The sequence below is a fragment of the Schistocerca americana genome, chromosome 6 (genome assembly GCF_021461395.2).
Source record: "Schistocerca americana isolate TAMUIC-IGC-003095 chromosome 6, iqSchAmer2.1, whole genome shotgun sequence".
Lineage (NCBI taxonomy): Eukaryota > Metazoa > Arthropoda > Insecta > Orthoptera > Acrididae > Schistocerca > Schistocerca americana.
In genome coordinates, this window is record NC_060124.1 from 203,702,166 (window position 1) to 203,727,950 (window position 25,785).

Consider the following 25,785-nt stretch of genomic DNA (forward strand, 5'->3'; position numbering starts at 1 on the left):
GTTCGATCGCATCTGCATCGTTACTTTGTGCCAGGAAGGGCTCTCAACAAGGGAAGTGGACAGGCGTTTTAGAGCGAACCACAGCGATGTTGTTTGGACATGGAGGAGATACAGAGAGACAAGAACTGTCAATGGCATGCCTCGCGCAAGCCGCCCAAGAGATGCTACTGCAGTGGATGACCACTACCTATGGATTATGGGTAGGAGGAACCCTGACAGCAATGCTACCATGTTGAATAATGCTTTTCGAGAAGCCACAGGACGTCGTGTTAAGACTTCAACCGTGCGCAATAGGCTGCATGATGCGCAACTTCACTCCAGACGTTCATGGCAAGGTCCCTCTTTGCAACCATGACACCATTCAGTGTGGTACAGATGGGCCCAACAACATGTCGGATGAACCGCTCAGGGTTGGCATCACATTCTCTTCACCGATGAGTGCCGCATATGCCTTCAACCAGACAATTGTCAGAGACATGTTTGGAGGCAACCCAGTCAGGCAGATGCCTTAGACACACTGTCCAGGCGAGTGCAGCAAGGTGGAGTTTCCCTGCTGTTTTGGAGCATCATTATGTGGGGGTGATGTACGCCACTGGTGATCGTGGAAGGTGCCGTAATGGCTGTATGATATGTGAATGCTAGCCTCCGACCGATAGTGTAACCATATCGGCAGCCTATTGGCGAGGCATTTGTCTTCATGGACGACAATTCGCACCCCCATCGTGCACATCTTGTGAATGACTTCATTTGGGGTAAGGACATTGCTCAACTAATGGCCAGCATGTTCTCCAGACGTGAATCCTATCGAACAGGCCTGGGATAGATTGAAAAGTGCTGTTTATGGACGACATGGCCCACCAACCACTCTGAGGGATCTATGCCGAATAACCATTGAGGAGTGGGACAATTGGACGAACAGTGCCTTGATGAACTTGTGGATAGTATGCCACGATGAATACAGGCATGCATCAATGCAAGAGGACATGCTACTGGATATTAGAGGCACCGGTGTGTACAGCAGTCTAGACCACCACCTCTGAAGGTCTTGCTATATGTTGGTACAACATGCAATGTGTGGTTTTCATGAGCAATAAAAAGGGCGGAACTGATGTTTACGTTGATCTCTATTCAAATTTTCTGTACAGGTTCTGGAACCGAGGTGATGATGCAAAACTTTTTTGATGTGTGTATTTTTATGCATGTAATTTTAATGCAGTCAGACTGTGGCCAAATTACGGAGTTAGACTCATGTTGCTGTCTTTTTACTGAATATCAGATACTGCTGTTTTCTTTTTAGAAGTCTAAAAGGTGGTTCACTCTGTCTCGGAAGATCTTTTTATATAAATGAGCAATAACATTGACAGACAAGTCATCGTAGTGGGTCCAGTCAAAAAAATTGCACCATGATGTGAGCCACACTTCACCACCATAGTTATATTACTCCATTCCAACTTAAGTTTTTGAAACCTTTTCCTCCCAAGCATCTGTACCCATTTTATCAACTTTTTTGGTTTTCACCATCTCTTACTAAAATAATTGTGAAAATTCTGAAACCTACAAAACTAAGAATAAAAAAATAAAAAAGACTTTCATATGTCAGTCACGTCCCCATTTCAATAGATAAGAAATAGTCTCCTCCCCTTCCACAGATGTTGCTCAGATACTTGTAATTTTATTATTCCATATGACACATCCCCTCTGGTTAAATGTTAATTCTGTATATAGTATGTGATTTTTCTGCGTTTATGGTTTTTCTGTTATTTATACTTTAGAAGATAAGCATAAAAAATTTAGGCGAATCGTGTAAAAGGCAACTAATTGTATTTTGAGTCTGTGGGCTAACCTGTGATCAAATTTAAAATGTAGTGTCTGTGTCATGTATTTCCTGTGTTGTTACTAGTTGTTTTAGCAGCAGCTGTAACAGTGGTAGTTAGATTAAAGATGTCAATATTAAAATAATTAAAGGGAATTCCTGCCATGTTTTTATCATATAATTTACATTTTCTGATTTACAGGGAGCCTGCTGACAAACTTATAAGACATCGTGCTTGTTCACTGAGAGATACTGCGTATACATTGATAAAAGCCCAAATGGATTCGGATTTTGAGGAGCAGTGTAAAGTTATAGCAAAAGCGAGAAGAGAGAGGGCAGAATCTCCATCACGATTTGCACCTGAGTTTGTGCTCACCACAAATGAACAAACTTCAAGTAAAGGTAAATGCCATCTCTGTTTTAGATCCTTGATGTTAGCAGTAAATTTGAAAGTCTGATCCCTTTCATGTGTATCTGGTAAGCATTTGTAAGATAGTGTGTAAAATTTATCAGTGAACATTCTCCCTCCTTAATCTTACATCATATTTCCCATTGCTTCAGTTGGTTGATATTTGTGTCCTGTCAGACAGTTACAGTAATATCCTTGCCCATATAGCCTTGCTCTTAATTACTGTAGGCTGGAGACCAACTCCTGGTTCCGTAATGGACAGTAGATAGTATCACTTCTAGCTGAGTGTTGTGTACAGTGTGTATGGTTGTGAAGCAATTTAGTCATAGAATCAAATTGACTTACAATTATCCACAAAAATATCTGTAACTGATCTCTCCAAGACACTGTCTGACGGAAGGGACATCCACCTCTGAATTCTACAATCCGCTGTCTGGTGGAGGGCACTTAGTATGCCATAATGGCAGTGTTAATTCACTTCCTTGCTATTCCACCCACAGGCAGTGCACAGGAATTACAACTACAAGGAAGCCAAATTTTATTTGATCGAAATTGGGCATATGTGTCACAGGGAGTTACCTCTCAATCCTGATTTGTACAAAATATGCTGAGTTGCAATAGGTCAATCACTGTTTTATTATTTCAAACTAGCTGATTTTGGCCAGTGTCACCCAACTTCAGAAGAAACTGCCAAAAATCACTCTCTAAAATAAGACATGATGAAATAAAGCTCACCTTATATAAAAAAATTTGACTGCCAATGGTTGATATTAAATATGGTTTTGCGGTTCTAGGCGCTACAATCTGGAGCCGAGCGACCGCTACGGTCGCAGGTTCGAATCCTGCCTCGGGCATGGATGTGTGTGGTGTCCTTAGGTTAGTTAGGTTTAATTAGTTCTGAGTTCTAGGCGACTGATGACCTCAGAAGTTTAGTTGCATAGTGCTCAGAGCCATTTGAAATATGGTTCTATTAGTCAGAAATAAAAACAGCAACTGACAGGCTGATAATAAGTCTACTTTGCCCAATTTTATTGCATATTCATTATGCAAAATGTCAATAGTAGGAAATCGTGTTTTTCTTGACTCCCCTTAGAATGTTGATACTCAGAATTTTTAAAATAATTTTTTTAATGATACAGATCATATTACCTTAATAAGTTATGTAAAAGCTCTAGCTGGTTAATCGATATATTTAATAACTCCAGCTGATAAAGATGAAGTATCCACAGGTGCCTGTCACTGTAAGTGTAACATAGCAATTCTGAGGTATTGTTAGTGATTAATGTGTTTATTATGGGGTGAGAGGAAGCGGAGATCAGTGTCCAGGAAGTTAAGCTTGTTGAGCATAGAGGAGCAGGGTGAAGTATGTTTGGCAGTTGATGTTGAGATTTTTGGGGAAAGAACTATCCCCACCTGTCCTGAATTAATTACTGATGTGCCATCATAGAACTTTTGAAACAAGCAAAAGATTTTGGTGTTGCTTGGCTAAGAGCAATTCTTGGAAGTGTTTCACAGACAAATTGACAGAAAATTTTTTTGGTGCTGATTTGTACCCCTCTCAGATATCAAGAGTGTCAATGAGTTCCGTGTCCCCCATTTGGTAAATGGATCACCATCAGTAGTATCACATGCTCTCATCCCATGCATTTCATATCGTAGTGTCCGTGGACCTCACCAGCCAAATACGGCCAACAAAAATTTTTTCATCAGTATGATTCAAACAAGTTACTTCATAATGTACAGGAAAGAAGCTATGCAGATTTGTTTTTAAGTGTGATCTTCAAAAGAGAAGAAATTAATAATTAAAATGTGGTTTCACGAACATGGTAGGAAGAAGGTTGTGGTGCAGGGTAGTGTACATTCTGCAACAGTAAGGCTATGACCAGAAAGTGGGAATATTTGGAGAGTATGTTATCTACAGTGATAAAAAAGTAATTTGGTGGTAGTGGAACCAGAACTGTAGGAAGACAATGGAGATAATGATCTAGTGTTTTGAGTGTTGCGATGAATGCTGTGATCAGTTGGTTGGGGATTACTGTCAACAAAGAGATATGATCTTTCCATGGGAGCATTATAGCCAACTACAATCCTATCATTATGAGAGAAATAGTATTCAGTTGCCTTTACTAGGTTTGGTTTGACTGTTGCATCTGAAGTGTTGGATTTTTAAGACACCATGTCTTATGGAGTAAAAGACGCTACGAGCTGTAAGATGCGCCTTAATTTTTAAGCATTTTTTTTAAATAACCTTTTTTTTCATTTTCATTATTAGATTGCAAAGCTATACTAAAAAAAAGTTGGTCTATAAAACCGAACTGACCTTCAAGATGCCTGAAAATGATCATCTGAACTCTCTTCTTCCTCCTCCTCCTCTTCGTCATCTTCGTTGTCCACTTCATATATAAGATGATCTTCAATGCCATCAAGAGCATTACTTATTCCGCAGTTCTTGAAAGATTTAACAGTGTCTTTCCTCACTCTAGACCATGGCTCTTTTATCCACTGACACGTTTGTTTGTAGGTCGTTTTTAAAGCTCCCTTTGTGTGAATTCATGTTGGGTTTCGTCCCTCATTCACTTGTTCCATTCCTCTCTCATATACTCTTTAAATGGAATATTTATTGACACATTAAGAGGTTGAAATTGTGAAGTAAGTCCTCCTGGAACAAAAGCAAGCTCTGTATTTCCCATTCTCAATTTCTCTTTCACAGAATTTTTCAAATGACTATTAAATTGATGTAGCTTGAGAAGGAAACTCTTCTACCGTAAAGTACCTTTCTTTCTCACCCACACACTGTTAATCCATAATTTCATACGAGCCTCATCCATCCAACCCTTGTCATGTACAGTGTATTTCTTCATGTCCACTCATTTTTGTAGTTACAGTTTTAGCACCTGTTATGGCAACAGTTGTGTTACTAGGCATATCAAATGTCATAGGAGATTCATCCATATTCACTCTTTGGCTTAGTTACACACTGGTTTTCTTTTGATGTTGAACAATAAAGTGATGGTAATATAATATTTTCTTTTCATACTCTTGTGGTATTTTCTGAACAATTTTGGTTTTGATTCGCATGCTACGTCCATAACGCTTCGTAAACCCGTAGCATCAACCAACTCCACCCTTATGTTAAAATCTGTTAAGTTCCACTGTAGCACTAGATTACAAGTATGTATTTGAATTGTTCTTGTATTTATTGCAATGCCATTTTTTTAGTGTGTCCTTGAATCCATTTCAATATATCATCTTCTAGTTTTGGTCTGTTTCTTTCTTTGCGAAACTACCTTCTAACGTTATACTGTTGCCAATAACTCAAATCACTTTCAATTCAAGTTCACTGGCATCTTCGACTGCAGTGACACACCATAGGCTCGACAGGATACTGGGTGTGTGATGATGGGGCAGGAGGCAGACAGTGTTGTCAAGCTTGTGAGTCCCTGAAGCTCATGTTTGTCACATTGGTACACTGCTGCTGCCAATTTAATCCAATGTTGCCAGATATAGGTTTCCCACAGCATCGAATATATGGTCATTTTTAAGACTGGCAGGAATTTTAAATCAAACACTGGACATTTTTAGATTAATTTCAAGGTAAAGCGTACCTGAATATTGGAGGCAATTTTTCAAAGAAAAAAGTGCATCTTATAATCCATAAAACATGGTATATATTTAGCTAATGATTGTGAAAAGGAGGGTAGTCTGTGAAAGAAGCTGTAAGGATTTGGAGGGGATGGGGTGTAGTTGGTTCTAACATATATCTTTCTTATGTATGTCTATAAAAAATTTAAATAATCAATGTTATTTGCTTGTTCTCAATTTAACTAACTTGGATTTTCTGTTTCCAGAAAATAGCCCAAAATTAGCAAGTACACCAGTTAAAGACTCAATGACTTCTACCGATACAAGTGGAGGAAATGGTTCAAATGAAATAACAGGTTTGTATTTGAAGACCTAAAGAACACAAGGTGTAATTAAACCATTCACCGTAAATAGGGTTGTTAAATCTGTGTATCAGATGTACAAGTATTTGGGAGGGGGGCAGCTTTGTATTAGCATTAATAATGGATAACTTTTCACCTGAAAGATGATGATGACTATGTTCTTACAGTATTAAACAAAAAGTCTATCACACTCCTAAATGAAACTGGTTCCTATTATTTATTTATTTTGTCACATGTAGAGAAATTGTGATTTTTCTGTCCTCATTTTTACTATTTTATTTCTGATTTTGCAGTCAGTAATTTTTTTCTCCTTTATATGTGATCTGAAAGAGGTCAGTAATTTGCCACCCTACTTTTGGCTTAACTTGTCGTATTTACTTACCTGTTCCTTAAACTTAGAATATTTTTCTTAATATGCTTATGTAGCTTGTGTTTGTATATACGCTAGAGTACACAGGATATATTAAAAACAGTGAAGGCTGCATCTAGTGTGAACTTCCATGTGGCCTTTATCAAGTGATACTTCCATTATTTACATTTTTCATCTCTAGGTAAACAGGTCTCAAATCACACTGTAAATTCAGTTTCTGTACCAGCTATAAATACCCTTGCATTTTTTGCAAACAAATTTATTCAGTTAACACTCCACGCAGGCTTGGTAGGTTGACTGACTCCTCTTGCACAAGTTATTTCACTAGCTCTTATAAAGATAGCGGCCAGTCACACTGCCAGTAACAATTCTCTTGCATTTTGGATCTTCAGAGATACTCCCATGTGTTTCTGTTTTGAGGTAGTATACACATTTAGCAGAATGTAAGCCTAATTTGACCACTCGAAAAGTAAAAAATTTGTGCCTTTAACCCTAGTAAAGTCAGCTTTTTTCAAAATGTAAAATGCAGATGTTATTTTAAAGCAAAAGTTTAGTGGAATCTGAAATAAGATCAATGACCAATTTTCAAAGGGGTAAAACAGTTAAAACATTGTACAGTGAAAGGTGTTTTCAAAGAAGTAAAAAGTGAACTTTAATCATTATTCTTGCATTGATAAAATAAGTCTTCAGAACTGCTAATGACACAAAGAATTTCCAGACTATTGGAAGGAAAAAAACAGGCTAACCAAGTAAAGTATACAGTGACAATTCAAACACTGCAAAAAATTTAAATGCTGCCCAGTTGCTTCAGACTTGGCAGTGACATCACATGTGAACCTCAGTATTCCAAATTGGAACATAACTACAAGTTTACGCACCAAAGGTAGTGAAGTTAGCAAGGGAACACTGTGTGGAGAATGTGTTGTTCACAAAATGATGCAACAGAAAACATTGTTTTGTCAAACTACTAAAATAACTTGGATAGTGAATTCTGTAATTTTAACAGGGGGTCCAGTAAGACCTTAATTTTGGCCTAGAACTCGTGATAATTAGGGACAAATTGTAATATTTGGCATGCCTGTGGTCCAAACCAATATGTAGAACCTGACCTGAAAAATTTAATACGGAAAGAATACGCTGAAAGAAACATGGCGTCAGAATTTTAGCTGCTAAGGCACAGCGAAAGTATTTATTTATTTAAATGTTGAAAATTGTCAAATTTCTCTCTCTCTCTCTCTCTCTCTCTCTCTCTCTCTCTCTCTCTCTCTCTGACACAACAGAATATATCAAGTTGCCATATACATCAGTGTGGGATGAATGGAGGGTTCAGCGACAAGAGCAAAATTTCAAACCAGTAACATGATTTCAAATTAGGCATTTATTAGTGCAGCTCATATATCAGTGCCATCAGAACACTTACCCTAGTGAACTGGTAAGTTTCATCTGCCAGTTATATGCACTTTCCTCCTCTACACACTTTGGCGTTTTGAAATCTTAAGGAGCAATTGTTTATACACACCTTAAACCGACATTAAAAAGATTTAAAAGTACTCGAAAGGCATTCCAGATTGGAGGATTTGAAACAGAATACTTTTATTTGCCGCTCCTTTGTAGTCAGTTGCTAGGAGGGTTTGAAAAAATAGTGTGGTGCCTATGACAAAAATACTACTAACCACAAATGTTTGCAGCTGAGAAATTATTTTTTGGGTTCTATCTACAATGCCATTATTGTGTGAAGCACAAAACACAAAGTTTCATTTATCTTGCGAAATAATGTGGTTATCAGACACACATTTATAAGGAGCAAGATTAAAACCCCTGTTTGGACATCCTAATTGAAATGTGTCGGTTTTTATAAATCAATGCAGGCGAATCCCAAAGTTGTCCTTCCAGAGATGGTTGCCATTTTCCTGCAACATTCTTGTCCAGTCTGAAGTTGATCTCTTACTTAATGCACTTAACACTAATAAGATGTTAAAAATAATCTTTCCTTCCTATTCCTCATTGGCATCACTACATGAATAAGGTGCACACATTGTTTACACCTGTAGTGTGGGGCAGACTTACATCTCTCTTCTTTTTGGTATCAATATAAAAGCAGCTAAGGACAAGTGTGTGTGTGTGTGTGTGTGTGTGTGTGTGTGTGTGTGTGTGTGTGTGTGTGTGCACGCGTGCGTGCGCACACCTGCATATGTGCGAATTTATAATAATTTGTAGTTCATGTATAGGTTTCCCCAAGAGTCATTGGAAGTTCAACAGTGATTCATGCCTTTCAAAAAAGCGTCGTCGATCTGCTTGGTCAAGGGGCCTACTGAGACATAGCTCTGGCAAAAAGAAGAAGCATTGTGTTCGTCATGTGCTGTCTTTGAGTCCAAATGCTGGAAACAATAATTCTAATTCAGCATCCACGGTATGTAGATAACATTTTATAGTAATTTATTATGAGGCTGCATAAATGTAAATAAAGAGCGGGACTAATTCCACATTGTGTGTTCCTATCAAATACTGTAGTGTCCAAAGTTCCTGTCAAGTAGGGTTGTACAAGATTAGATTAGGAGAATGGAAAGCTTCCATGTAGAACTTCTAATGATGCGAAGAAACATAATCAATAATTGTAGACGTGACAGATGTTTAAGTTGAGTTGGTAGTTTTCGAGCTGTCATTAACTGTCTCAACAAGTGACAGGTACATTTTTGGTAATGAGAGTGGTGACATGTCATTGCAACAGTTAACATTAATTTTGTTTAAGGATTAAACAGTTAATGTTGTAACATATAATGTATCACATATTGCCAAGATATTTTTGTTTTCTATCAACATTTTGTTTGGTTCATCTGATTGTAATAAGTTATGTTGAGATATTTATTTATTTTGCTGTAGAAACTGGATGCTGATAATATTGCGAAAGAAAGAGTAATCAATGGTCCATTGAATATTAAGGTTGAAGGAGGCAAAAAAATAAATGGAGAAAATGAACCACTTCACTTGGAGGGGAAAAGGAAATCAAAAGATGATTTAGGTAAGATATTTTGTTACAGTAATTCACATTGTTATTGTCACATTGCGATTTTAGAATTTGCGTGTAGGCAGACGGTTGGATTATTAATGGGTATTGCTTTATTTTATGTTTAATGCTAGAGTGCAAAGAATCTTCTTAAATTTCATACATGAAATATGTGGAAAAGACTGTTTGGATCCTGAGTGTCCGCTATGAAAACCTGTTGATGCACTGTGTGTGTGTGTGTGTGTGTGTGTGTGTGTGTGTGTTTGGGTTAAAATAATAATGATAAGCTCTAGAAAGCCAGCAACAGCTCACATCTACCCCTCATTCATATTTCATTATATCTTGCATGGGGGGATACGTGTAAATATTTCAGCTCGTTCCAAATGTAATAAAGCAATTGAGATATTGTTCCACGTATGTTTAATCTGAACGTGTTAACCAACTTGGTTGCCAGTATTCCAGTTTTCTAAAATATGCTATCAAGTGAGGTATAGTGTACAACTGTCTCACCCAACTGAAAGTGGCTTTTCATCTGCCTCCCCACCCTATGCAACATTGCAGTCAGACTATTTCCCTCTTTAACCCTTTCATCTCCCTCCCCCTGCAAGTCCGGGGGTTAGAATAGGCCCGAGGTATTCCTGCCTGTGGTCACACATTTCAGCCTTTATGTGATGGTCCTCTGTCGGATTTGACCTCCATCTTTCTAAATTTTCCGGAAGAGCAAGCCAATTGGGGAAGGGCGACTTAACACGGTGCATCGTGCCCATCGTGCATTGAGATCTTTAGCCCACTTTCTCATTTTAGCATTGCAGTCCCTCTCATTCTCCATCCCTTGGGTGAGGACACCTTCCCAGATGCGTTTTCCACCGAGCACTATGCAGTGTTGCTTTCTGTGCCGACGATGACCGTGGACTTATCTTCTCATATCCAGCACAGTAACCAGTCCATTGTGGTGGGACTGCCATGTACCCCATTGGTTGTAGCCCCCCTGACAACACAGGAATCGCTATGCTGATGCCTGTGTCGTTAGCACCCCATGTATGCCCATCTCCCTCTGGCATCGGGACTCCCAGCAATGGCCATTCTGCCAGGTGGCCCTTGCTGAGGCTGTGGGAGGGCCCCTGGTCAGAGTGGGTGGCATCAGGTCAGATGACACGCCCTGAAGTGTAGTACGTCATCTCTTGGTGATGGTCCGTCATCAGCAGTCTCTAAGCAAGCAAAGACTGACTTCAATGCTAAGAAATATGACCCCAAATCGTTCCCCTCCCTGGCCACACCATGGGAGGAACGCCAGGCTAAGGATGGCAGTGAAGCTTATTCACCCCGGTACCTCGTATGTACGAGAGTTGATGGGGAATCTTTCGTATCCATGAAGCCTCAGTTTTTTGTGGAGCATTTGCAGGACAAGTTTGGGGAGGTGGAGGGCTTGTCCAAAATGAACTCTGGGTCAGTCTTGATAAAAACAGCATCCTCTTCCCAGTCATGGGCATTACTCACTTGTGACAAGTTGGGGGATGTTTCTGTTACCATCACGCTCCATAAGAGCTTAAATATGGTCCGAGGTATATTATTCCACAGGGAACTTCTTTTGCAATCTGACGACGAGCTGCGCCAATTTAGAGCAGTGAGGTGTTCATTTCGTCCGGCGTGTCCATTGGGGTCCAAGGGATAATCAGGTTGCCATCAGTGCCTTCATCTTGGTCTTCGAGGGTGATACATTGCCCAAGAAGGTCAAAGTGATGGTCTACTGCTGTGACATCAAGCCATAAATTCCTTCCCCAATGCAGTGCTTCAAGTGCTGGGAGTTCGGCCATGTGTCTCCCTGCTGTACATCCAGTGTCGCAAGTCGAGATTGTGGACATCCATCACATCCCAATACTCCATGTTCCTGCATCCCATCTGTGTCAACTGGTGAGAGTATCATTTACCTTGCTCACCAGACTGTAGGATTTTACAGAAAGACAGGAAAATCATGGAATATAAGACCCTGGACCGACTGACCTACACTGAGGCCAAGAGGAAATTTGAGTGCCTACATCCTGTGGCTGTGACCACCTCTTACGCCGCCACTACGAGAACTGTTGTCGCCCCATCGGTTCCTCGCATTCCTGTCGCCTCTCAGAACCAGAAGACTACACCTGCACCCTTGATGATGGGGGGGACTTCCCTCCCTTTTGATTATGCACCACCTACTTCAGGAGCTAAATCCCCCCAACCATCAGGGATATTAGTCCCCACTTCTGAGCCAGAGAAGCGTAAGTCTTCTTCAGCTCCTCTCACTAGGAAAAGGTCCCTTGAGTCTCTCCCTTCCCAGTTTTCTGCTAGTGCGAAAGATGACACCTGCCAGTGGCTGAAGAGCCCAAAAGCAGCTGGTCATATGGCTTCACGCTCATCCTCAGTCCCGGAGACTGAATCATTGAAGTCCTCCCAGCCAGGGAAACCCAAGGATCAGCGAGAGAAATCGAAAATAGATCCCCAAGACCAAGGGAATTGCAGTGGCACCCACACCACCACTACCTACAAGCTCTGCGTGTGAGGTAGAGATTCTGACGTCCACTGAGGACCTAGATCTCGCCGGACCGTCAGACACATTGGATATAGCCTGCTCAGGCAATAAGTCGGTGGCAGCAAGTTATTCTGAGGTGTAACCTTCCTCGTTGAATGTTCCATGCCCTCCCAGTCTCACGATGATGTATTCCTCCAGTGGAATTGTGACAGTTTTTCCCACTGCCTGGCTGAGCTACGGCAACTGTTGAGCTTAACATCTGCTTTCTGCATTGCCCTCCAGGAAACCTGGTTCCCAGCAATACGGGCTCCAGCCCTCCAAGACTATAAGGGCTATCACAGGAACCGGAGCGAATATAATCTAGTGTCACATGGATTTTGCGTTTATGTCCTAAATTCAGTCTGTAGTGAAACTGTGTCCCTTCAAACCTCTCTTCAAGCTGTGGCAGTCAAATGAGGACGACACAGGAAATAACTGTCTGCAATTTATATCTTCCTCCAGATTGTGCAGTACCCCTGAATGTATTAGCTGCACTGATTGATCAACACACTAAACCTTTCCTACTTTTGGGAGATTTTAACACCCATAACCCACTGTGGGGTGGCACCGTGCTCACTAGCCGAGGTAGAGATGTCGAAACTTTTTACTGTCTCAGTTCGACCTCTGCCTCTTAAATACTGGGGCCACCACACATTTCAGTGTCGCTCACGGTAGTTACCGTATTTACTCGAATCTAAGCCGCACCTGAAAAATGAGACTCAAAATCAAGGGAAAAAAAATTTCCCGGATCTAAGCCGCGCCTGAAATTTAAGACTCGAAATTCGAGGGAGAGAAAAGTTTTAGCCCGCACCTTCAAATCGAAACAAAGTTGGTCCATTGTAATATGACACACAATTCAGGTCGAATGAATGACTATACAGCTACAGTAGTTTGGTTAGAGTCGTAAGGTTAGCAGTTAAGCTTTACCAGGTAGCCATTGCTATGCGTCAGGCGCTCCGTCCATATTTATACGGGCACCCTTCCTTTTTCACGTGCTTCGTCTGGTTTGAATCGATTGCTTATTTTTCTTTGATCTGATAAGTCCTGTTCTCTTTGTTATAGGTGTTTACGGCATTCTAAGCTGAAAATGCGTTATTGTACTGTGTCATGCATTGTTTCTCGCATTCTGATAATGTGTGTTTACGACCTGTCGCCGCTCGCGGCATGGCTTGCTTTTGTGCGCGCTACCACCACTTACGATAAATAAAAAAGAGGGGCATTGTCTCATTAGCGAAACAATGGCAAGAGACTGCTATTTGTTGTTACTTACACTGCTGCTTTCTTTGATAATGATCAACAAGAACCAAATAATATACTGCGTATGATAGAAGAGAGTTTAGCTAAAAAATTTCGCCGTTTGAAAATCTTTACAGACGCCTCTTTTGTACATTACATTCTGCACAGAAATTAGAGTCATCTTAGATTTAAAAATCTAGTCAATTGCCGTGCTTCATTTTTGACTGTATCACTATTAGGCATAAGAATAATACTAATATAAACATGACATGGTATGTATATTCTTCCGCGTTTGCTGTTGTCTCACACTAGTTTCGTAGTTTATTAGGCAGACAGGATTTAAATGAGATAGCAGCAAACACGAAAGAATACATGGCAAAATGTTTATATTCGTATTATTCTTATGATGAAGAGAATACTGCATGTGATTCACAATTCATAAAAGTTCCTATTAGCAACCATATCTTCTCACAGGTAGGAAAAAATTCTGAACGTAGAGTTGGCCATGACAAACATCCCAAACAGTGTTGCCAGTCGGATTTTCATAGTACATTGAAATGCTGCTACATTTGATGATGAACAATACGGAATTTGTATTTATTTGTTCGATAATGTATGGAATTGCAGTGGTTGAAACTCGGGGCGGAGAAAAAAAGCTCGTCTTCCACCTTTTTTTAAATTTATTTACTGACTCAGAGGTTTTGGCGCCAGTATTTATCTTTGTGCCTGCAAAGCATGCCTGTGTAGTGCTACATATATTCGACGGCAGAAATTAGTTGTGGCGGCACCTACCAACATTTTTCAGAATTTCCGTGTACTTTGCACTCGGTTCTAAGCCGCAGGCGGTTTTTTGGATTACAAAAACCGGAAAAAAAGTGCGGCTTAGATTTGAGTAAATACGGTACTCGGCCATTGATTTATCAATTTGCAGCCCAGGACTTCGCCCATCTATCCACTGGAGAGCCCATGACGACCTGTGTGGTAGTGACCAGTTCGCCACCTTACTGTCACTGCCCCGGCTTCAGGCCCATGGACACATTCGCAGATGGACTTTAAACAAGGCGGACTGGGAAACTTTCACGTCTGCTGACACCATTGAATCTCCCCCATACAGTAACATCGATGTGATGGTTGAGCAGGTGACTAAAACAATCGTTTCTGAAGCAGAAATCGCAATCCCTCGCTCTTTAGTATGCCCCCAGCAAAAGGCAGTCCCTTGGTGGTCGCCGGAAGTCGCTGAAGAAATTAAGGAGCATCAGCAAGCTCTACAGCAGCATAAGCAGCACCCTTCCCTAGAGCACCTCATAGCCTTTAAACGGCTCCATGCCCGTGTTTGCCAACTTATCAAATGACGGAAGCAGGAGTGTTGGGTGAGACACATCACCTTCCAAAGTGTCGGCAAAGATCAAGCTTGTTTTCGGGTACCAGACCCTAACAAGTGTTCCCAGTGTTAATATAAATGGCGTGTTATCTACCAATGCAAAAGTGATTGCCGAGCACTATGCTCGAGCCTCTGCGCCAGAGAATTACGCCCCAGCCTTTCGCACTCTCAAACGGCGGCTGGAAGGGAAAGGTCTCTCCTTCATTACATGCCACAGTGAATCCTAGAATGCCCCATTTACAGAGTGGGAGCTCCTCAGTGCCTTTGCACATTGCCCTGTCACAGCTCGTGGGCCGGATCGGATCCCCAGTCAGATGATTAAACATCTCTCATCTGACAAGTGAAATCTTGTCATCTACAATCAGATCTGAAGTGATGGCATCTTTCCATCGCAATGGCGGCATAACACCATCATTCCAGTGCTCAAACCGGGTAAATACCCGCTTGATGTGGATAGCTATCGGCCCATCAGCCTCACCAACATTCTTTGTAAGCTGCTGGAATGTATGGTGTTTTGGCGGTTGGGTCGGGTCCTGGAGTCACATGGCCTACTGGCTCCACGTCAGGGCGGCTTCCGCCGGGGTCATTCTACCAATGATAATCTTGTCTCCGTTCAGTCTACCATCTGAACAGCGTTTTCCAGTTGCCAACACCTGGTTGCTGTCTTTTTTGATTTAATGAAAGCGTGTGACACCACCTGGCGACATCATATCCTTGCCAAATTATACGAGTGGGGTCTCTGAGGCCGGCTCCTGATTTTTATCCAAAATTTCCTGTCGCTTCTTACTTTCTGTGTCCATGTTGGTGCCTCCCATAGTTCCCCCAATATCCAGGAGAATGGGGTCCTGCAGGGCTCGGTATTGAGTGTATTGCTATTTTTAGTCTAGCAACAGCTGTAGGGCAATCCATCTCGCCACTGTATGCAGAAGACTTCTGAATTTCGTACTGCTCCACCAGTACTGGTGTTCGGCACCTACAGGGAACCATTCACAAGGCGCACTCATGGGCTCTATCCCACGGTTTCCAGTTTTCGGCCACAAAGTTGTGTGTTATGCACTTCTGTTGGTGTCATAACGTTCATTCGGAACCAGAACTACCTTAATGACGATACACACACTGTCGTGGAGACATATTGATTTTAAGGACTGGTTTTCAAAATTGCTGCAATATTAGAAAGGCCTATTGTGTTTTATCTAGCAGACAGTGACAAAATAGACGTAATCAGATCGAGAAACCACACCAGTCTTGGGTATTATTTGTATGAACATCTTTTTCAGTATTAGATAACGACATTTCGATTTTTCATGTAGCAAAACGTTTGACGAATTTTGATGAGGTAATAGATTCTTTCGCAGAAAGGAAAGCCCACAATGTAAAGCTGTAGCAACATGAGAGAGAGAAAATTGCTAGGAGATAAGGATTGAAGAAATATGTACTTTCTTGCTAGTCTCTTGTCTTTATTAGTTTTATGTAACCTATATATAATTTTATGTCACACAAAAGAGCAAGTTATTAGCTAATAGGCAATAAAGAGGGTAAATTTTCTGGAGAGCTCTTGTTCTGCCGATTACAATCGCATCCGCTAGTAATTGCGAGGTCCCCCCCCCCCCCAACTTTTTTTAAAAACTGAGGAGAGGTGCCACAGGACATTTCAATTTCCACTGTTCTGAATTTGGTTTGATGGCATCCATTACAGAAGATACACGTTTCAATTCCACCGAGTGAAATGCAGTGACGTGCGATAGAAGAATGCTGTATGAAGAGGTGTGGCACTGAACTTTGGCACACTTAAGACAAGATAGCAAGTCTTACATTTCCTTGAACACGTATGTTTTATGTTTCAGACTTTTCAGAAAGATGTGCACTATATGATGAACATATTTTTGAAATTTCGATTTTTTTTTTTTTTTTTTTTTTTTTTTTTTTTTTTTTTTTTTTTTTTTTTTAATTCGGTTAGCAAATATTGTAGGCCCGGTGCGGATGCACAGAGCAGTCTGAGTTAGTGTCCATGTGACGTGTGTGTACCTTTAGTGATTTTGTTGTCTCCCCTTTGTTTACTCTTAAATAAAATGAAAAAAAAACGGATATCTGTGGCCGAGAGCTATCAAGTGAATTAAAATACATTCACATAATTGCGGAAGGCTAAAATACGTTATTAGTTTCAGATTTTATTTCATTTCCACCTTTCTGACAGTCAAGCATTAATCACCTTGCAGAACAATAAATTATTTTTGTCTGTTTGCTAAAGAAATTTGACTTTTATTAACCTTTTCCACAGAGGCAGTAAATTTATTTGAAATTAAATGTTTAATTCCACAGCATTGGCTAGTTCAAACTGTTCGCTGCATTTCAAGTGCACGTTTTCATCTTCTAGCGCGTATGGCATTATGCCATAATAAAGAACCAAACATGATATAATACAGGAAAATTTACATCCCAAAAACCACACTGAAAAGCTTAATATCAGGTCGAGGTCTACTTCATTGGGAATCTGAACATACGAATGTGCATTTTAAGTATGCACTTTAAATGTGCACATTTTAGAATGGTTCACGAAATTCCGATGCTCTTGGAGTATCCTCTGATGTCTTGTTTCTTTTATGACATAATGCATGAGTTTCAATGTTTTCCATGTAGGCCTACGTACATACGGGCTTCCTACATCATGGTAGCTGCACAAGTGCTGTGCCGCCTGTTATCTGCGCTCTCTGGCAACTGCTGAAACGAACTTATTTCTAACAGGTCGCGGGAAAATATTGCGAATGTGGTTTGAAAAGCGTTACTTTCAAAGCAAATATCCTTTTATGTAAGTTGAACTACTTGTGAGACTGTACCAGGAATTTCTTAAATCACAGAGCGTTTGAATCTCATTTAAAAATCAACTTTTTGATGACGAGCCATTTAGATGAATTTAAAACCATGAAGATCAGACATTTATGTCAGTATTAAAAACTTTACTGGCACATTTGTGTGATATATCTTATAGTGTAACACACGCAGAAAACATCAACATTGTATGCGAAAGCTTAGCTTCTCTTGCAGCTTATTAACCTTAGAGACCAAAATTATATTTTAAAGCTTTGCTTTTCTTGTACCAACAGTATATATATTAATTTAAGCCATTAACTTTCCCTGTTTGTGTGTTCGTGAAACTTAACAGTTATGTTGGTGTTGGCTGATTACATCACGGGTCCTATGCTCTACATATCCGCTGTCATCGGCTGGTGAGATCACGTGACATAAGCTATGGCTGGCTTACATAAGCTCATTGCAATCTCGATTTCAATGATTCGGAAAGTAACATGCATTGTTTGGTGGAATTCCAATGTATTCTTACGTAATACGAAAATACGCAGCGTACATGTTGCTGCACAGTAAAGATATTTCCAAAATGTATCTTTTTTTCCCTGAGTTTCGTTTTCTAATGTTGTTAATTTATATGCCTGTGTTAGCATGACGGTCTTTGCACTGTTCTAAGGGTGTATGTATACTGAAAGTCGTGATAGTAATATGCACGTATACAAATTCATGGACACCATGTTCCCAAATAGTTATGGAATTTTTATGGATAACAATGCATTATGTCGCCAGGCCACAATTGGTTTGAAAAGATTCTGGACAATTTTAGCAGATGGTATGGCCACCCACGTAGCACAACATGAATTGTGTCAAACAATTATGGGACATAATCGAGAGGTTAGTTCGTGCACAAAATCCTGCACTGGCAACACTTCCGCAATTATGAATGGTTATAGGGGCAGCACAGCTCACTGTTTCTGCAGGGGCTTCCAACGACTTGTTGAGTTTATGCCATGTGTAGCTGCTGCACTTCATCTGCTAGGAAGGAGGTCCAACACGATATTAGGAGATATCCTGTGACTTATCACCTCGTTGTATGCAGATGAAACAAAGCACATTGTCACAGAGTGTACTCTGCAGCACAGTAGTTGTGGCATTGGTATTTAATTTGCCAGTACAAGTGTTTTTCATTATAGTGCCACAATTTGAACATTCTTCAGGAGAGACTACTGAGAGTCAGCACAGCCTGGGTGTCTCAAGACTGGGGATACTCACCTGAGTATCTTTAAATGCTGTACTTGCTTTGCTCACTTTTACTTGTCTGGCACAGGAAGCAGGACATTTTGACTTAATCACACAAATCCTATGGGAAGTGCGAACCTGTACTTAAAAATGCTCAACATTATGTTGGATCATCTGCTGATGAGATCAATTGTTGTTGAGGGTATATAACCATTACTGGGCTACTTGTAGGACACGTGTCACATTACCTCACTTGTATTAGGCGTGCCCAGATTTGTTTAGCTCTGCCAAAGTTGACATGCTTTGCCCATAATGTTCATGGAATGAACTAATCAAAACATATAAACCGGTTGTGGTTAATATGGACCACAGGTGGTGAGTTTTAACACACAATTAAGAGAACTAGAGAATACCTTCCGGAGTAGTTTTGTTTCAAAAGTTATTGTTAATTGTTGGTGAACGAAAAGTTACTTAGAATGCATTTGTTGGCTGTGAGGCCTCGTCCTACATAAGCAACAGAGGTGACCAACAGCATGCAACATCTGGATACTCTCTCTTCAAGCAGCAGTGTCAGGCGATATGCCGTGGTGTTCTATGTGCGAGCAACAAACTCCTATTTCAAGATGGTTATCAGAGCTGACCAACAGTTCTATAAAACAGTGCCCATAAAACATGGAAAGTGGTAACTAGAGAGTTAGGCAACAAAATTAGTTTTACTTTGGAAAATAAGGTGATAAAAGAAAGCTGCGTGTGAAATTTACAAAGAGAGGAATGTTCTTGTAGGATTTCAAACTTTATATCACCACCTAGAAGACCATCAGACAGATTCTTTGAATATACACGGATGAGCAGAGATTGTTCGATTATCTCATCAGTGAACTAAAGACAAGTGTTTCTTAAGTTATCAAGAACCTTCAACATCTGATAAGTACAAAAGAACGACTGACTAATGTAAACACCAAAAAATGAGTAGTTGCCGTGTAGTGTTCATGGTGTGGTAGTAGGGAAGAGTCATGGTTCCCGGGTTTGGCCCCAGGTGCTTATATATTTTAACTGACCCCACTACAATCCTATCAGCTGTTATGTGTACCAAGTTTTATCCATACACTTTACGCTGTGTTTCATAGTATGTCACATACGTTTAATTTCTAATAAATCGCATTGAACAACCATGAAATTTTACTGATATTTGATTTCTGGGAACATAATTCATCAGCAGTCAATGTTAATTGCCAAGTGTTTCAATTAATCTAAATAGGTTGCATAAATTAAACATACAATTTTTTTGGAAATGAGAGTCAAACATTTTGTGAAATGATTTGTCTAAAAGTATGAAATAAAATAGATTAGAGAAACATTTGCTGCACATGATTTCGACATCATTCAAAGGCAGATCATGTGTTTATCTTATCTATTTTATTTCTTTTATACAAATAACTTCACAAAATATTTGAGTGATTTTTTTTTTTTTTTTTTTTCATTCAGAAAGCTTAATATTACTGATACCTCATTTGTCTTCATATTGTCTTCTTGTTCTAAAAATGTCCTGAATATAATACTTGATTTGAAGGAAACCTTTGTGACTGTTTAATACACACCAGTATATCTTTTTATGTGCAAAATATTTGGCCTTGAAGAGATGAACTTTGACTTTTCGTTTACGTAGCTAGCAGCAGCAGTTTGTGAAATATTTCAATTTCCTCTCTGATCTCTAATTTAGTTTTCTTTATTTACCATGATTACTTTCAAGCTATTAAATATTTTTTTGCAAAACTGGACCTCACACTCATCCACTTCGCCATTTCTCACACTTTGTTTGGCTATGAAAATTCGTAGAAAAACCAATTGTGTAATTTATAGGGAGTCTTATTTTCTCTCCACTCAAATATTTGACCAAAACGCATTGACCGTTAATCTTTTCATGCTATCATTTGAAAAACAGTTAGCCTCGTGATCTTGAACTGTTTATGAAATAGACGATTTTCACACTCACATTATTTTTGATGCTCAGGGATGGATATGAGTGTGCCATGCGTGACTCTTCAGCCACATATACGATCCAAACTGTTGAGAACTAAGACACATGTTGTTCTGTTCTCAACTTTAAATATAATTTTTATATCTTGGCTACATTTGATACACAGACATGCATGAACTAAAATCAACTGTACGCAAAGCCTATGCAATTCGTTTTGCAATTGCAAACTTTCAGAAATTTTGTGCAGTCATTTACTTGGATTCTCGCAACACATTAACAATGATGAATAATGAGAAGAAATTGAGTTGTTTGTCAAGTGAAGATATCAAGCTGTAACATGAGGAGGAACAATTTTTTTCACCAAATTGTTTTCTTAAAATCTGATGATAAGTCTTCATAACAGCCGGCTACAGTGCTTTGTCGAGAAGACTCGTAGCTGTTGCTCTCACTCTCACTGTTGTTGTGCATGCAGCAGTGACAAGATTCAGATATATTTGAATTAAAATGTTGTGTGTTGTAGAGGAGAATAGGTAGTGCCATGGACATTGCTTATCTAGGACACTTCCGTAACTTTACCTGCAGTTGGTTTTTGGGGTCTTTAGCTGTCACGTGCTGTTGGTCACTTCTGTTGCTTACGTAGGGCGTGCCCTTAAGTGATGCATTGGATTTTATATTCAGACATGGGTGTTAATCTGAAATATGTGGTGCGACTACTTTTAATTGAGAAGGCAGCATCTCACAGACTATTGCACGTCTTAAAAAGAACATACGAGTTATGTCCACTTGTAGTACAAGTCTACACATACACACTGGTCATACCGGACTCGAGAGTTCATTACCGCAGCAAAGTATTTTCGCCATCTGTCCCTGTCTTGAGCTATTTCCTTCCCTTCACCTTCAATACCTAGGCTCCTCAAATCAGCCTTCACATTGTCCTCCCATCCACGCCTCGGTATTCCCAGAGGACATTTTCCCTCTAAGTGCTCTACAAGTACTCTGCGTGCTGCCCTGCTCTCATCCATTCGAGCTACGTGACCAGCCCATCGCAGCCTACGAGATTTAATAATACTGATTATGTCAGGGCTTGAATAGAGTTCGTGAACCTCTTCATAATGCAGTTTTCGCCACTCTCCGCTAATGTCATCCCTTTCTGCTCCGAAAATTTTCCTCAAAATTTTGTTTTCAAATACTCGAAACGGCTTTTCATTTTGCACAGTGAGAGACCAAGTCTCACACCCATACAGCATAACTGGTAGAAAAATAGTTTTGTATATTCTAATCTTTAAATTCCTAGACAATATCTGTGATGAAAGTAATCTATTTAGTGAGAAGTAGCACTTTTTCAAACTGCATGTCTCCAACTCTTAACATTTCCTGATCTACGGCTGTTGGCATTCTAATAGTAACCAGGTATTTAGTTTTGTCTTCACTTATCCTTAGACCTCCATCTTCACTAGCCTTGATTAATGCATTCACATTTGCTGTTATAGATTCATTCCTATTGCTAATGATGTTTAGATCATCTGCATATCCTAATATCTTAATATTTCCATTTAATTCCACACCCTCTGAATTATCTGCTGCCATTCGCACAATATATTCTAGGACTAAATTACAAGGTTGCGGAGACAGGGCATCTCCCTGTTTAAGTCCGTTCTTTATTACAAATTCTTCTGACTCCAATTTCCCCAAGCATACTCTACTTTTTGTGTGTTTCAAAGTCTAACATATTCCTTTGGTATTCCAAGATCCAAAGGAATTCTGTACAATCTTGATTGCAATACTGAATCATATGCTTTTGTAAAATCTGTGAAAAGATTATGAACTGGTTTATTGTATTCCAATTTCTTTTCCAAAATTTGACGCAGGGTGAATATTTGGTCTATAGTTGATCTGTTCCTCCGAAAGCCAGCTTGGTAACCCCCACAATTTCATCTGCATATGGTGTAAGCCTGCTTAGCAGAATATTCGAGAAAATTTTGGAACATACTGGTAATAGCAATATCCCTCTATAATTACTACAATCCATTTTGTCACCCTTCTTAAAAATTGGGATCAGAATCGACTCTTGCCACCCTTCAGGTATCATCTCTGAGTTCCATACTTTAGTTACCACTTTGTGAACTACTTCCACCAATTTCTGTCCCCCATTTTTAACTAATTCTGCAGTTGTGCAATCTGATCCTGGTGCTTTATGGTTTTTCAATTTGTTGATTGCATCTCTTACTTCCTTTAACATTAGCTCATGTATCTGGGGTTTTGCTGTATATATTTCGTACGCCTGCTCATTTCCTGCTTCCTGGTGTACATCTAATAGATGTGCAAAATACGCCTTCCATTTACTTACTATAGCACTGGGGTCTGTCAGTATTCCCCCGGCATCCCCTCGAAGTGCATTTGTCCTAGCCTTGAACCCCTTCCTATACCCATTTATGGCAAGGTAAAGTTCCCTAATGGTTTTTGTTTTACTGTTTGTTTCCATTTTTTAATTTGAATGTTCAAATAATCCCTCTTCTTTATTCGTAGCCTAAGACCAACTTCCCTTCTCATGTTCAAGAACTCCTCTCATTTTCTGTCTCCCTTTCTATTCCAATCTAATCGCGCTTTTCTCCTTCCCTCTAGCAATTTCTTGCATTCCTCATCAAACCACGGTTTCCTCCTGTTCTTCTTAATTGTACCTATTGTGACCTTCGCTGCCTCTGTGATATTATTCCTCACAGTTATCCACTGTTTATTTAAACCTCGTCTAGATCTTCACGTGTCCTGAGAGCATCAAACCTAAATTTCTATCATGTACATCTTCTAAAGTTTTCATCATTTAGCTTGTCAGTGTCGAACCTAACAAGTTCTGCATTGTGACACCTTGATGTTGCTGTAGATAGCCATTGGTGATTGTAACTACAAGAAAATGATCAGAATCGCAGCCTGCCCCCCCTGAAAGTCCTAACATTTTCTATACTAGTGTGCCATCTCCGATGTACAAGAACATGATCAATTTGGTTTCCGGTGTGTCCGTCCGGAGAGACCCAAGTTGCTTTATGAATGTCCTTACTTTTGAAATATGTGTTCTCAACAATCATGTCTTTTGAAACAGCAAAATTAACCACCCTTGTGCCATTATCATTCGAAATGTTATGCAAACTTTCTTTCCCAATTGTAGGCCAGAATGCTTCCCCCTTCCCTATCTTCGCATTAAAATCACCTATGATTAATTTTGTATTGTACGAGGATAACTCATCCCACAGTTGATCTAGTTCTTCATAAAAGCCGTCTTTAACAACCTCTTCAGTGTCCTCAGTTGGTGCATGTACATTAATTACTACTACTCTATTCCACCTGCCGGACAACACTATAACTGATATTCAGTCACTAATGAACCTTATAATCTCCGATTGCGTGAAGCCCTTTTCTCTGTACTGCGAAACTTGTTCCAAAATTGTGAGCTTCCTCACCTCCATAGAAAAATGTATAGTTACCCCTCTTTATGCTGCCCTCCCCCTGCCACCGAGTTTCTTGAATAGCTATAATGTCTACATCGTATCTATCTAATTCGTCTAATAATATCTGGAACGTCCCTGGCCTGTTCAAACTTTTAATGTTCCATGTTCCCAACCTGAAAATTCCTTTCGGCCTGAATCTCTTCGAAGTAGGTTCTGCCCGGAGATCCGAATGGGAACCTAGTTTGCCTCCAGAATATTTTACTTCAAAGGGACCCATGCCCATTAATATTGGTGATTCTTGATGAATAGAATAGTACAAGTCTACAACATGCTCAAATTTGGCAATGGTCTTGGAGTGTACAAAGATGTGATGCACAAATCAACATCTTGAATGGAGTAGGAATTTCAGATATGTGCCCTGACACATTGTGATTGTATCTGGAAGCAAACTTAGCTGCAGAACATATGAATCAGTTGCAAAAGAGATGGGGATGTTGTGTTCCTCCCCTCCAGTTTGAATCAGTTACCGTGGAAATATCCTGGTACAGAATAAGTACCGTTTGCTGATAAGAGTAAAAAGTTAGTAGTTATTTTAACAGAGTGCTGTTTTTATTTTAAACTAAGGAAAGTATTTAAAGCAATTCAACCACTAACATGTGCTATTTCATTTGGTTCGCCCCTGAAGGAGCCTGTTGCAAAGGGACATTTAACAGTACAGATACAGTGCAATACTACAGTAAATGTTATCTACACCAGCTAATGAATTTAGCAAAGTTAGCTCACAGGAGCCAGAGAGGATTTCAACCAACCCCAATGAAACTAAAGGTATTGGCAAATAACAACACAGTTAACAGTAATGCATCTCCAACCCAACTCACATCTCCTTTACCAGTAAAAAAAAAAAAAGGGGGAGCTGGGGGCAAAAGACACCAGAAGAGAGATTTTCCACACAGACAACGGTAGCTCCATACTGGAACTTGTCACACAGCCAGGCTCCAGCATGTTCTTACACATATTCCTCCTGCAATTTTCAGAGCTGGTGGTTGTGACATTGAGTAGCGATGTAGTGTTTGCTAGCAAGCTATGATTTCCTATTATTCATTTTATCACCTCGTTGTTTTTCACACATGATAATATCTCATGGTTGGACTTAGTTTCTTAAAGTGGTGCAGTTACTGCTGTAAGTTGAGTGTGCAGTCTAATATCCATATTCTTGAAAGAAATACAATGCGTCTCAGAAACAATGTGTTATATATTATACTCTCATTTACAATGACTATGCATAACAAAGTTTGCTAATTGTTCGCAACATCACAAATAAATTAATACAGGGTATGCCCAAAACTGCCTGTTCAGGCTAAAAGATTTCAATTGAATATTACAGATGAGCTTCCGTCTTGTAACCATAATATCATTTTGATCGTCGTGGCCGTTCTTCTGTGGCTTGCTTAATACCTCCTAGGCAAGACCTAAAGACATGGAATAAACCATCCAGCAGGCAGGTACTGCAAGTGGAGTAAGATTGCTGATGTCTTGGGTTGCAGAATACTTGCACAAAGAGGAAACAAACTTCTGAACGGCAAGCTATACCAATTCATTACTTAAATAAACTTTTTATATTGCC

The 25,785-nt window shown here is 39.8% G+C and overlaps 1 protein-coding gene across 2 annotated transcripts in view; it reads left to right on the plus strand.

Annotated features, from left to right (window-relative positions):
* Positions 1-25,785, plus strand: part of LOC124619245 (ATPase family AAA domain-containing protein 2-like) — a 236,223-nt gene that overhangs the window by 163,139 nt on the left and 47,299 nt on the right. For both annotated transcript variants that reach the window (XM_047145490.1, XM_047145491.1), the window contains 4 exons: positions 2,016-2,215; positions 6,071-6,160; positions 8,765-8,946; positions 9,417-9,555. In XM_047145490.1, coding sequence (XP_047001446.1) covers positions 2,016-2,215; positions 6,071-6,160; positions 8,765-8,946; positions 9,417-9,555 — 611 coding nt within the window. The remainder of the gene's footprint in view (positions 1-2,015; positions 2,216-6,070; positions 6,161-8,764; positions 8,947-9,416; positions 9,556-25,785) is intronic.